At 51.9% G+C, this 12,677-nt stretch overlaps 1 protein-coding gene across 4 annotated transcripts; it reads right to left on the minus strand.

Moving 5' to 3' along the window:
• Positions 1-1,329: 1,329 nt before the first annotated feature.
• ITFG2 (integrin alpha FG-GAP repeat containing 2) lies at positions 1,330-12,362 on the minus strand. 4 transcript variants are annotated; one of them, XM_032874875.1, is made up of 12 exons: positions 12,154-12,362; positions 7,551-7,646; positions 6,975-7,016; positions 6,614-6,785; positions 5,688-5,827; positions 5,089-5,237; positions 4,599-4,702; positions 4,372-4,425; positions 4,175-4,266; positions 3,349-3,466; positions 1,744-1,917; positions 1,330-1,652 (listed from the first exon to the last, which is right to left on the minus strand). In XM_032874875.1, the coding sequence occupies exons 1-12, from the start codon at positions 12,247-12,249 to the stop codon at positions 1,549-1,551; spliced, it is 1,341 nt and encodes a 446-aa protein (XP_032730766.1). In that variant the 5' UTR covers positions 12,250-12,362; the 3' UTR covers positions 1,330-1,548. The 4 variants fall into 4 exon arrangements, 3 of the variants coding, with proteins under 3 accessions (XP_032730766.1, XP_032730765.1, XP_032730767.1); XM_032874874.1 differs by having other exon boundaries at positions 1,331-1,652; positions 4,605-4,702; positions 6,569-6,785; XM_032874876.1 differs by having other exon boundaries at positions 1,332-1,652; positions 4,605-4,702.
• Positions 12,363-12,677: the final 315 nt, after the last annotated feature.

Below are 12,677 nucleotides of genomic sequence, written 5' to 3' on the forward strand. Positions count from 1 at the left end.
AAAAAAAAAAAAAAAAAAAAAGAAGCCAGACCCCTGAGTGCCTTTTGGGCTCGTGTCAGTCTCTCGGGTCACGGATTCAGGGCAGAGGAAGAGAGTGGTTTAACTAACCTCAGCTGGGAAACCAGGGTCCTTGGAGTGGAAACACAGTCTGGAGCCCGGGGTAGATCAGAGAAGCAGGCTACCACCCAGCTGCCTTCTGACCTCCGGTCTTGCCTCTCCCTGCTGCGTCCCCTGCCCTCAGAAGGAGCAGACGGGGCGCATGTGTGATAAGGATCCCCTCGTGCCTCCTGCCTCGCCCCAGCACCTCTGCTTTCCTGGCGCTGCCTTTTCCCTTCTGCCTCTTGCTGCTTCTATAATTGCAGACCCCGGACCCAGGGGCTGGGCTGCAGCTCAGCTGCTTGTCCGTTTGAATAAACACCTGTTTCTCTATGCTGGTCTCCTTCTCTGGACTTCCTCCATGCTGTTCAGAGTCTGCACTGGTAACTCTGCCCTGATTTCCTTCCAGAAAGGCGATGTGAATGTGGGCCTTTCCCCAGCTCGATCAGTCTGGCTCGGTCGAGATAATTGAGAGCAAGGTCTTTCAAACTCCTTGGAGCACAACTCATGGCCGGAAATGCATTTTACATTGTACTCAGAGCACACACACAATTGTAACAAAACAATTCTTCTCCTACTGCGAGCAATATACTCTGACATTTCTCACACTACTTTATTCTATCCTATTTCGTTCAGCCAAAAAATGCTGACCACAACCCACCACAGGACGGCAACCTGTAATGTGAAAAAACACTGGCTTGGGAGTGTGCAGAATCGAGGGCAAAAGTGGTAAAATTGGCCCAAGATACAATTCTGGTTGTGGTCTGACTCCTAAACTTGCACCAGATTTCAAATGTCTGTTGTCTCATAGACAAGGTGTTTTGGGGGAAAAAGGGAGCAAGGCCTACAAAACCACAAACTACTTAAAGAACACGGCAAAATGAGGAAGTGCTAACCAGGCTTCATTGATAAACAGAAGAAAATCATCTCAGGGTTGTGGGAACAGTGAAGACCAGAGTGTAAAATGTCCGGAAAGACCGTCTTCAAAAGCAAAACACTGGGCCATTCCTGTAATCACTACGGATGCCAATGACTTGGAGCTGTGCCAGGGAAGATGGAGCTTGGAACCGGGGAAAGCCCTTAACTCATTGCTCCACTGGCCCGAAAGCCTGCTTTCGTTACAAGCGTTGGAGCCATGCAAAATATCTGTGCTCCTGGCTCACAAACATGCTTGTTTGCCATACAAGGAGAATGGGGAGCTCCAGCGGGGAGGGAGTGGTCCCTCATATGTGGAACGAGGTGGGGGTCCTACGATTCTGCCGATGTGATGGGTAAAGTACACGAGGAAACGAACAGAAGGCCAACTCGTCTCTTCTTTCACAGCCCCCCAGGATGGCTGCCATCCTTCCATGCCCCTCTGTGATGTTTGCTCCCTATTCTGCCAGCACCATGGATACCCGGGGGTGGGGGGGGTTCAGGAGGCTCCTTTTTCAGCTAAGAGGGCAAGTCCGGCTAGGTGGGATCGTGGAGGCTTGCAGGAGCACACTGGGGTGGCTGGTCCGGATGGTAGAGGGTCTGGTGAAGCAGGGCACGGACGGCTGGGACGTCATCAGGATCTGAGGACAGGAAAGGGGTGGGTCAGAGGTTGGGGATCTCCTGGGGGCCTGGCACAGGGCTGCCCCAGCCGTGAGCCCTCCTGGGACTCACCCACGCCCAGCTCCTGCAGGAGGTTCTGGAACTCTGGCTCAGCCTCCAGCAGTTTCAGCAGATTGGTCGATTCCATCCGCTCGAGCTGCACCTCCCAGTAGACGTAGATCTTTTGGTTGAACGTGACGTACACGAGGCAGGGGCTGTTGCGGCCCTCCTTGCAGGCATAGAGGCCTGAGGGGTGTGGGGGATGGGACGGAGGTCAGGGGGTTCCAGTCCCAGTGGGGAAGGGCAGAGCCTATGATGCAGACCTTGGAGTCAGCCATTCCCACCCTTCCATAGACGGCGGGCCAAAAACCGAAGGCCCACTTTCTATTCTGTCTGTAGTGGGAACTCAGAAAAATAGGTAAAATAGGGGGCACCTGAGTGGCTCAATAGTTAAGCGGCTGCCTTCGGCTCAGGTCATGATCCCAGAGTCCTGGAATCGAGCCCTGCATCGGGTTCCCTGCTCGGTGGGAAGCCTGCTTCCCCCTCTCCCCCTGCTTGTGTGCTCTCTCTCTCGCTGTGTCTCTGTCAAACAAATAAAATCTTAAAACAAAACAAAACACGTAAAATACGTGGCCTATTTCAGATGGAAAAACACCAGGCAGGATAGTACCCTAGAAGTGATAGTTGTTGATGTCCCCATCTGAGTGATGGCCCTGGAGGAATGAAGGGGAGTCTTGGTAGTCCAAGGGGTAGATGAGTAAAACACAATCAGAAACTCAGGCTTCTCTTTGATGGCCACAGTTCCTTCTTCAAAGGCATTTTAACCTTTCAGGACATTGGAGAATGAACCCCAGAGCACTGTGTAATTCTTAGCACCTCAGGAACCAAAGGTATCCCCATGTTCCCTGCAAGAGCCAGTGCTGCTTTTCAAGTCCTCGATTTGGAACTAACGCCAATGCTCTAGAATGTTCCTCACCAAGTTCTGACACGCTCAGATGGGAAGGAACTTTCCAGTGTCTTCACATATCCCAGACAGAGAGGTGATAAGAACTCAGCCCATTCTTTTTTAAATTAGTCTCTCTTTTTTTTAAAGTTTTATTTATTTGACAGAGAGAGAGAGAGAGACAGAGAAAGAGAGAGTGAGTCAGGGAGTGGCAGACAAAGAGAGAAACAGACTTCCTGCTGAACAAGGAGTCCAACGTGGGACTCAATCTCAAGACCCTGGGATCATGACCTGAGCATAAGGCAGATGCTTAACTGACTGAGCCACCAGATGCTCCAAACTCAGTGCATTCGTGAAGATAATCAGGGATGGGTCTGTCACTCTCCTTTATTCCTTATTTAAAACTGTAAAGGGCGCTTGGGTGGCTCAGTGGGTTCAGCGTCTGCCTTTGGCTCAGGTCATGATCTCAGGGTCCTAGTATCGAGTCCTGCATTGGGCTCCTTGCTCAGCGGGTGCCTGCTTCTCCCTCTGCCCCTCCCTCTGCTTGTGCTTAAAAAAAAAAAACCCAAAAAACAAAAACCTATACAGATGGCAACCTAGTACCCACCGTCACCCTCTAACATAAGTGCTGAAGAACTCGTCTGTTTATGAAGACTCAAGTTAGGGGAGGCGGAGACAGTGGACACAGGGGTGGACAAGCGTGGTGAGAGAGGGGCCATGGGCCAGGGTCCCACCTGCACAGAAGGCTCGGATGTTCTCGTCCACCTGGAAGCGGACGACGGTGCGGTTGTGATCAATGATATACGTCTGTCCATCCCAGGCACAGGCCACCACCTCCTCATGCCCGTTGCCCTAAAAAAGGCCAGAGACCAGGCTGCAGGGGTGACCAGCAGCTGCTGTGCCAAAAGCCCTCATGATGGGGCCTAGATGAAAGATAAAGGAGCAGCGCACCTGGCCCTGTGTGCTGAACAGCCAGCCGGCAAAGAAAATGAGCCTAAGTTTCTTACTGACTTCGCTCCTCGAGTCTGTGGCCACAGAGCCCATGGGGGCAACAGTACGCCCAGTCTCCTACGGAGGAAGCTTCAGCCGATGGAAGTGAAGCCACTCACACGCGGTCACGCAGCAGGGAAAGGAGATGGCACAGAATCAGGGCTCAAACCCGGCCTGGTCTCCCGGCTTTAAAGCTTTGGGCCTCTTCGCCTAACCATCACACGTGCACAAGTCTGGCCCCATGTGCAGGCTGCGGGGGCCGCAGCGTTAGTAAAGAGGGGCTTGTAGACAGACGAGAAAAAAATGATAGAAGGAGTAGGGGGCGAAGAACTCACTTCTGGACCCTCGTAACTTATTTCTCGTTAGAGCCGTTACCGCTGCCAAACCACTGGTGCAGGCACCGTGTTGCCGGGAAGGGAACGGGGCTGGGCGCAGAGGGATACGGGCAGACAGACGCACCTGAGACGCAGTTAGGGTCCGTCTGAAGAGACGGGGAGGGAATTGTGAAGGGAGGATGTCTCGCTTAAATCTCATCTCTCCGCGTCAGGGAGGTAAGGCTGCTCCCCTCACCGTGACATCCAGTTTCTCCAGGGCGAAGAGCTGGTGATCCACCTGCACCGACCACAGCAGCTTGTCTGATTCCTCCATCAGCTTCAGGGTCCCTGCGGGGCGGGGGCGGGGGGGAGAACAGGCAGGCCGGGGTGGGCATGGAGGACCCCTGAGCGGACCCCTCGTGCACGCTGCCCCCGACCCCAGCAGGAACTCACCATCCAGAGTGCAGAGGGCAAAGAGGCCAGAGCCAGCCCTCTCAGCGGTGTGGCCTGTGGGTGCAACAGAAGGATGGGAAGAAGAAAAGGTGAAGGGCGGGGCAAGGTCAGAGGGTACAGGATGAGGGGCGGTCCAAGGCCGGCAGAAAGGGAGGGCCCTGCGGCTCCCCTCTCTCAGGACCGATGCTGGCCCCTCCCCTGGGCTCCCTCTCACGCCCCCAGCCCACCCTCACCTCGTTTGATGTTGCCAACGAGGTGGGTGGAGACGTTCTTGTTGTGGATGCGGCCGGAAGTCTGGTGCAACATAACATCTCGGGCAGCCAGGGTGTCTCTGTGTGGGGTGGAGGGGGGTACTAAGTGGGGATCAAGTGAGCCTCGTTCTCCAGTACTTTTCTAGCCCCGATCTCTGTACGGGCTCCCAGGATGTGAACCAGCCTGGACACTGATCGCTGAGCCTTGTCTGGCCCACGTGGCAAGGAGAAGAAAAGAGAGAGACAGAGCTGCCAAGTTAGAATCTTGGAAACTCCTCCAGGTGCTACGAGGTGAAAGCCTAGGATTCCCTGGGTCCCCAAATAATCTTCCGTCGTGGGGAAGAGGTGCCACGCTGGGGCCCGGCTGAAGCAGCTCTGTCAACTCACACCCATCTGCCTCCACGGGAATCTGGGAGCCCCTCTGGATTCCACGCACCCCATGCCGTCCACGGGCCTGCACCCTTACCTACTGCCCTCCGGGGCTCCCTCTGAGGTGGGGGCGGGCCCGGTGTCCTTGTTCCAGGTACACAGCAGAATGGCGTAAGCACAGCCCGGCTGAGATACCATCAGTTCTGGCACACCCAGGGGCCCGGGAGTCACCGAGAGACTGTCCACCTGCACCAGGGAACAGGGGCTGACAGAGGGCTGGGACAGAAGTGGGACCCTGCAGAGAACAGGGGAGAGCGTGGGGTAGGGGCCCTGGAAACAGTGCCCCGGGCTTCAAGGGCAGGAGCAGGAGGAATAATGCAAGCTCATGGGGCTCCTGCTTGGTTCCATTCTCTCCATACAGCCCACCTGCCCTCCACGTGCATACGTCCTATGGCCGTGCCATAGAGCACATCACACCACCTGCGCCCTCGTTTCCCAGTGCTCCCTCCTCTCTGCCAATGGTTAGTCACTTGCCCCTCACACCCTGATTTGAAACTCTCTTCTTCGGATTTCTCTCAACAAGGACATGTTCCCTTTCTCCCACCCTAAACCCAGGCCCATGACTGTGCTCCCTTTCCTGGAGGGGACCTCCTCCCTGCCCCTTGAGGCCCCTGAGCCCCACACTCAGCCTCTCACCTGACCCTCCAGTGTCCATTTCTTGAGGGACACCAACTGTCCCATGGGATGCTCAGTGCCCTCGCCCAGATCTTCCCAGCGGAAAGCGCGGACCACGCGGTCTGTGTAACCCACCACCAGCTCGCAACGCCCGTCTCCATCTGCAGATCCAGAAAGACAGATGTGTTTGGAGCCGAATGTGTAGTCACGAGCTTGCATCCTTCACACGTGTCCTCCTTGCTTCTCCACTACCATCACCACTATTGGCACTTTCACACACCACAACCTCACACCCGATGTGAACTTGCAAGCACTGTGTCTGCACCTGCTCCCCTGCCTTCCTTCGCGTGGAACACTCACCCCCCACCCAACTGCTCCGCAGGTCCTATCACGGCTTCCCTCCTGCTACTGCTGTCAGATACACAACCCGAGTGTCCCGACTCACGCCACGTACCTCCCATTGCCTGCCGGGCAGCTTCCGGCCAGAACATCAAGCCCTGTATCTGCAGGGCTCACTCCCTTGCCACCTTCAGTGTCTGGCCAAATCTCACCCTCCCAGCAACGGCTTCCCCACCAGCTCCATTTAGAACTGGTACCTCCACTTCTCTGCCCTGACACTTGCTAGCCCCTTTTTGTGGTTTCTTTTCTCCATGGCACATCCGACCTTCTCAAATAGGACTTCATTTTCTTACCATGTTTTATACTGTTTTTCTTGCGCCCCTTCCCAGTAAAGGTCCAAGAAGGCAGTGACTTTTGTCTGTTTTTTTCACTGCTGCAATCCCACTGCCTAGAACAACACCTAGTTTATAATGGGAGCTCAGTAACTCAACATAAAATGCATAATAATTGCACACCTGAACGCTAACTACCTCCCTGAATCCCTTGAGATCGGCTCTACTACCCATCGACTCCTATTCCCCCGGCTGCTTGCAGACGGCCATGCCCACCGATGTCGCTGATCAGCATGACCTTGGTGTTGGCAGGGATATGCTGTTTGAACACTGGATGTTGCTCCTCTGCCGTCAGGCTCTCATGGTGCCCAGAAGCATCCAGGGCCTTGGCAGGCGTCAGGTCACACAGGTGAAACCATCCTTCGGCACTCACCGCCACTACCAGGTTCTGGGAGAAGCAGAGGCATGGGAGGGATGAACTGGGGGGGGAAGTTGGGGCACGAGCCTCATCACTAAAGCACAGAAGTGAGAGGGCTGAAGCCTTTAACACTCAACTGGTTTCTACCAGGAGATGGGGGTCAATCTAGGTATAGCCTTGGAGTTCTACCGAAGTCCCAACATCCCATAGGGTTCTTACCTTTCCTTTATTACACACATCTCCGACCCCAACGCAAGTCAGCTGCAAAGAAAAGGGGAGACACGCTGAAGGAGGCCAGTACTCCTTAAACTCCAGGAAGCAAGGAGAGGTTCGCTACCAGTGTTCGCTGAAAACTTGTGCCATGTGACCTACACTGATAGCTCACGCTAACGGAGTTCTTGCGCGATGGGTTTGGTTCTACCCCAGACACCAACAGGAAGACCTAAAGTGGTGAAGATGGTCTGGGCTGAACAGAAGTTTCACATCAGGATAGCCAGTTTACTTCTAGACTTCTTCAAAGTCTTGCCCCCCATTTTCTACTATACTTTATAAGCTCAGATGACCTTGGCAGCTTTGGAGTACTAAGGGAGCCACTCCTCAACAGAAAATAAAAACCAGCCCAGAAGCTGGGAGTGCGCCGCCTGGTGGCTCCCCTCCCTGAATCTAATGAACCCCGAAACAGCAGCTGGGCTGAGGAGCTGGTGAACTGGGGACACACTGGTGGGCTCCTGGGTGGCTTAGCCTTGACAGGAAGGATCCCTCTGCCCCTCGAGCCCCAGGGAGTCGGACACTGACCATGCCCTGGCAGGAGCAGGTGAGCCACGGCCGGCTGTCATCACTCTTATACACGAACAGCTTCCCGCTGGTGTCCCCCACCACCAGTTCATTTAACTTCAAACAGGGAGAGAAGACAGGGTTAGTTAGAATGGGATCTTAGGGAACCACCTCAAACTTTTCTCTATGGGGCCCCTCCTAGGGACGTCACAAGATCTCAATTTACATCTTCACTAACTTTTTAGTTAAAAAAAAGAAAGAAAGAAAAAGTCCTCTGCAACCAACAACAGCACAGTTTCCCAGAGTTTCTTTAATTCCCTGTAGGGGTGGGTGTGTGTCAGGGGAGGTTAGCAGAATGGGGCAATATAGAAATCTATGACCCTGGGACTCCTGGGTGGCTCAGTGGGTTAAGCCTCTGTCTTCGGCTCAGGTCATGATCTCAGGGTCCTGGGATCGAGCCCCGCAATGGGCTCTCTGCTCAGCAGGGAGCCTGCTTCTCTCTCTTTCTCTCTGCCTCTCTACCTACTTGTGATCTCTCTCTGTGTCAAATAAATAAAATCTTTAAAAAGAGAGACAGAAAGAAAGACATCTATGACCCTTCCCATCCAGAAGTCTGACAATGAAACAGCCCCAGGGGCTGCGTGCCTGACTGTCCACTGTCAATGGGACATGTTTCGAAAACAACCCAAGATATTTAACTCTTGGAAAACTGAACTTCAGACCACGTATTTAATCGCACGCCAAATGAAAAGACAAGGTCAGCTCTGGGGGTCCTCCTTCTTCTCGCAAGACTTTCTGATCACAGTGTGTATGAGTGCTCGTGGAGGGGACGGAGGTGCTGGAGGGGACAGCATGAGGGGTTTGCGGGCCTCAGCCTCCACGCTCTGGGCCTCTGGCGCCCTCAAGTGGTGGCCGAGCTCTTAGGAGGAGGCACCCTGTACCAAGCCTCTTCTCTATTTCTATCTGGGTACTCCATTTTCCTAGCGGTTGCCCTAAGGCTGGCTACCTTTCCAGGGGCTATCAGTGATAGCAAGGTAGCACCAAAGCCCTTTTCCACAAACAGCTCCCTGATTTTCCCGGGGGGAGGGGGCCAGCCAACCCCTCTTTCCTATCCTCAAAACAGAGTGAATATTAGACTCTCAAGAACTTTCATTCTAAAGGCAACATAGACATAACATCAACAGTAAGGAAAAGTTGAAAATGAACTGGGGTTTATTAATAATGATTTACTTGATTTGAATCTTTGATTTTTTTTTAATAGTTACAGGAGTTTCTGGTGGGAATATCTGATCACAGAAGCATAAAGTAAGTGCTTTCTACATTAAACTCTCTCCACCGCATGTTTCCATTACGTCTGCCCCAGAGGACTTGCGCAGACACACAGGACAGCACCTGCGTGGCAGAGAGGCTCAGTGTGGCTACCTGGATTTGAATCCTGCTCCTATGCTTAAAGTTTCTCATCTATAAAACAAAGATCATAAGGGTATCTACCGCATAAGGTTGTTGCGAGAATCGAGCTAACAGCACAAGGCCTTTGTAACAGTGACTAGCATAGCGTGAGCACTAACACCAGGCAGTTTTTAGCCTCTGGTTAAATCCCTCCAAGGCCAGGGACCCTACAGTCCATTCTTTTTAATACATTCATGCAGCAAATGCTGTAGTCCATAAGAGGGCCTCAATAAAGGTTTACTTAATGGACTAATAAAAAAAAAAAAAAAGGTTTTGGAGGAGGCGCCTGGGTGGCTCAGTTGGTTAAGCAACTGCCTTTGGCTCTAGTCATGATCCTGGGCCGGGGGTGGGTGGGGTGGTAGATCCTGGGATTGAGTCCATACTGCTCAGTGGGGAGTCTGTTTCTCCCTCTGCCCCCTGCCCCCTGTCCCCAGCTCATGCTCACTCTCTCTCTCTCTCAAATAAATAAAATCTTTAAAAATAAATAAATAAAAAAATTTTTTTAAAGATTTTTTTTGTCAGAAACAAGAAAAATCAGGATGAAAGAGAAAGCTCAGCCAGCCCTTGAGTTCGCAGGTAAAGCTAGACAATGAGTTAGGGGTAGAAAGATAAATGCCGCAGACTCCCTGCCGAACCTCACCGTTTAACAAGGGCACAGACACAGAAATAAAATAAAAATACGGTGCGGTAGGTAGAGTGAGCAAGTAGATGTGACCCAGCCAGGGAATGACAATGAGATAATGGCTTGTCTCCTGGAAAGGGGACATTTCTAAAGTGGCCCATCTGCTTTCCCAGAGCTATAATGCTTCCCAGCAGTTCCTCTTCTCTGTGGCTGATCCTGGCTCTGGCCTCTGGAGATCACTCACTGACACTAAAGCGCCCCAGATGAAGAGTGCCATCGCCAGAAATACTCAAGGAGAGAGGCGGCAAGGTCTTTGATCTGCTGCAGCCTTCCAGTAGCCAGGCTTTTGTGGTCAGTCCAAGAGGGTGTGCATTCTATTTCTGCCTTCCCCTCCCCGCAACTTACCAGGAAATAAATTAGTTTTCAAAGAACTTTAGGCTATTGATTTATCAGGATGAAATAAGTCGTTTTCCTGCCCCAGATCTCCGAATGGTAGCCTGGGGAACCAGTAACAGAATTTCTATCCACACTCATGCAGGCTGAATGTACCACATACAATCACTAGGCAACTATCTCAACTACGTGCCCTTCTTTCCGTTATATTTATCAATAACCGGCAAAGCCCTTCAAACTGCTTCCAGAGACATAATCACATTTGCTTTCCATAACTGCCTTCATTTATTCAACAGACATTTGATGAGTGCCTACTATGTACCAGGCACTATCCTAAGTGTTGGGAATATAGCAGTGAAAAAACAAAAATTTCCTATCCTAGGGTGGCTGGGGGATGGACATTGGGGAGGGGAGGTGCTATGGTGAGTGCTGTGAAATGTGTAAACCTGATGATTCCCAGACTTGTACCCCTGGGGCAAACAATACATTATATGTTAAAAAAAAAAAAATTCCTATCCTTATGAAGCTAACAACTCAGATTAAAAAAAAAAAAAAAGTAGTACAATATATCTAATATTGCAGAACCAAGTGTATTAGTGCAATCCACTTAGAAAAGTTCAATTTCCAAAAAAAGCTGATATTGTGAAGCTATGAAAAAAGGCATGTGTTTTTCCCTTTTAAACAAAGAGGACAATCAGATAACACAGAAAATAATGCACACCTAAAGTCACTCTGTTAATTTACTATTTGAAAATGTCTCTCTTGATTTTCTCATAAAATTGTAATGCTTGGCATATGAAGAAATGTGAAAGCCCAGAAAACAATACAAATTTATGAGAATAACTCCTTCCTCCCTCCAGGGAAGACAGCCAAAGAGGCCTCATAAAATATCTTCTCTATCACAGCACAAAGCCGGGGGGGCGGGGGGATGTTTTAGGTCTTGTTTTTTTCCAGAGAAGAGAGCACAGAACAGTTAGGGGGGGATGAGAATAAGTAAGGAGGCAGAATAGGGAGATGGGGCAGAGGGTAGGACAGGATGGCAATACGGTGATTTGCATTAAAAATATGAAACTATGGGGGCGCCTGGGTGGCTCAGTGGGTTGAGCCTCTGCTTTCGGGTTGGGTCCTTGTCTCAGGGTTCTGGGATGGAGCCCCGCATCGGGCTCTCTGCTCGGGAAGGGGCCTGCTTCCCCGCCTCTGCCTACTCGTGATATTTCTCTAACAAATAAATACATAAAATTGAAAAAAAAAAACAACACATGAAATAATGAATGAAAACACAGTCTGTTAAAAAGAGTGTCTCACACCAGCAACAGCTCCTTTGATGCTCCACCCCAAAACTCTACATATTTTAATCATTGCCCCTCCTTACATTTTGTTATTCTTGTGACCATCACCCCACCTGAGGGCTGGGACTGTCTAGTTCATTTTGGAATTCCCAGAATATAGCACAGCCCTTGTCACACGATGGGCAGCTGAGTAAGTATTTGCGGAAAAACAGAAGCAAATATTAACAACACTAATAGCTACGTTTCTGTATTAACTCATTTTAACAACGAGGAAAACAACGATTGGGGAGAGATGAAACGGTAGATGTAAACTGTTTTTGTAATTCAACCAAGGTGTAGCGCTTTCAAGTTGCCAGGCCCTTGTGTTCTACGGAGCAGGCTAGAGAAACCCTGCCAGGCTGGGGCCCGCAGAGGCAGAAAAGTACAGCACAACTGTGTAATCCAGCCTAAGGGGCACGTGTCAGAGCAGCAAAGGCACGCTGCAAGCTGATTTTTGAGGCCTCGGAAGGTAAAATGACTTGAGAGGTGATGCCCCTGGAGAAGGCATCACGACAGAAGCAATGAACCAGGACCTCTGGCCACCAGCTTACCAGGCTCCCACTGTGAACAAGTTACTAACTTAGGTAAAGCATCAGTTATATATGCCCCTAAAAGAACACCAGACCAGGGAACCCGAGCAATTCGGTCCTAACGTCCAGCAAGAAACCTCCCCAGAACCTCTCCCCTAGCCCCCCCTTCCACCGCGCCAGCCCCACCGCGCAGGCGCGACGCGCACGCCCACGCCGCGGGCGGCTCCTGCACTTCCCAGGCCCGTCCCACCCTGAGCGGCTCCGCAGAGCCAGGCCGCGTCTCGCAGTGCGCATGCACTGACCGTGTCGTTATCGACGTCTCCGAGGCATATCGCGTGCGGAAAGAGGCTCCCACTAAATTCCAGAGCGACGCGCTGCACGTAGCTAACCGACCTCATCGCGCTTCCAAGGGCCGAGGGACCGGGGAACCCCGCTAAATGTTCCCCGAGCCCCTCCTGAGAGCCGCCCGCGCGGAAGGCCGGCCAAAGTGGAAAGTTACGTCACCGCCCGAGCCTCCAATCGCGGCCTTCGTCGCTTAATCTTAAAGAGGAGGTGGGTCTTCTGAGCCCTCTGGGCGTGGGGGCGGGCTTACCCAGCTACGGATGTGAGTGACAGGGACCTGGGCCACTCCTGTCCTCCAGAGCTCCACAGGGCAGGGGTAGACCTACCTCGACAGCGGCCGATCTATTCCTCACGCAACGGGCTTTCCCGGGCTTGACCCGATAACCTTGACCTCTTCTTTTATTGCCCTAGCGATGAAGATTCCTAGCCATCAGACTAAACCAGAGAATCATAGTAATCGTAATTACGGACAACTGTATGCTTT

This window comes from Lontra canadensis, unplaced genomic scaffold (assembly GCF_010015895.1).
Source record: "Lontra canadensis isolate GAN:19392208 unplaced genomic scaffold, GSC_riverotter_1.0 scaffold53, whole genome shotgun sequence".
Taxonomy (NCBI): domain Eukaryota; kingdom Metazoa; phylum Chordata; class Mammalia; order Carnivora; family Mustelidae; genus Lontra; species Lontra canadensis.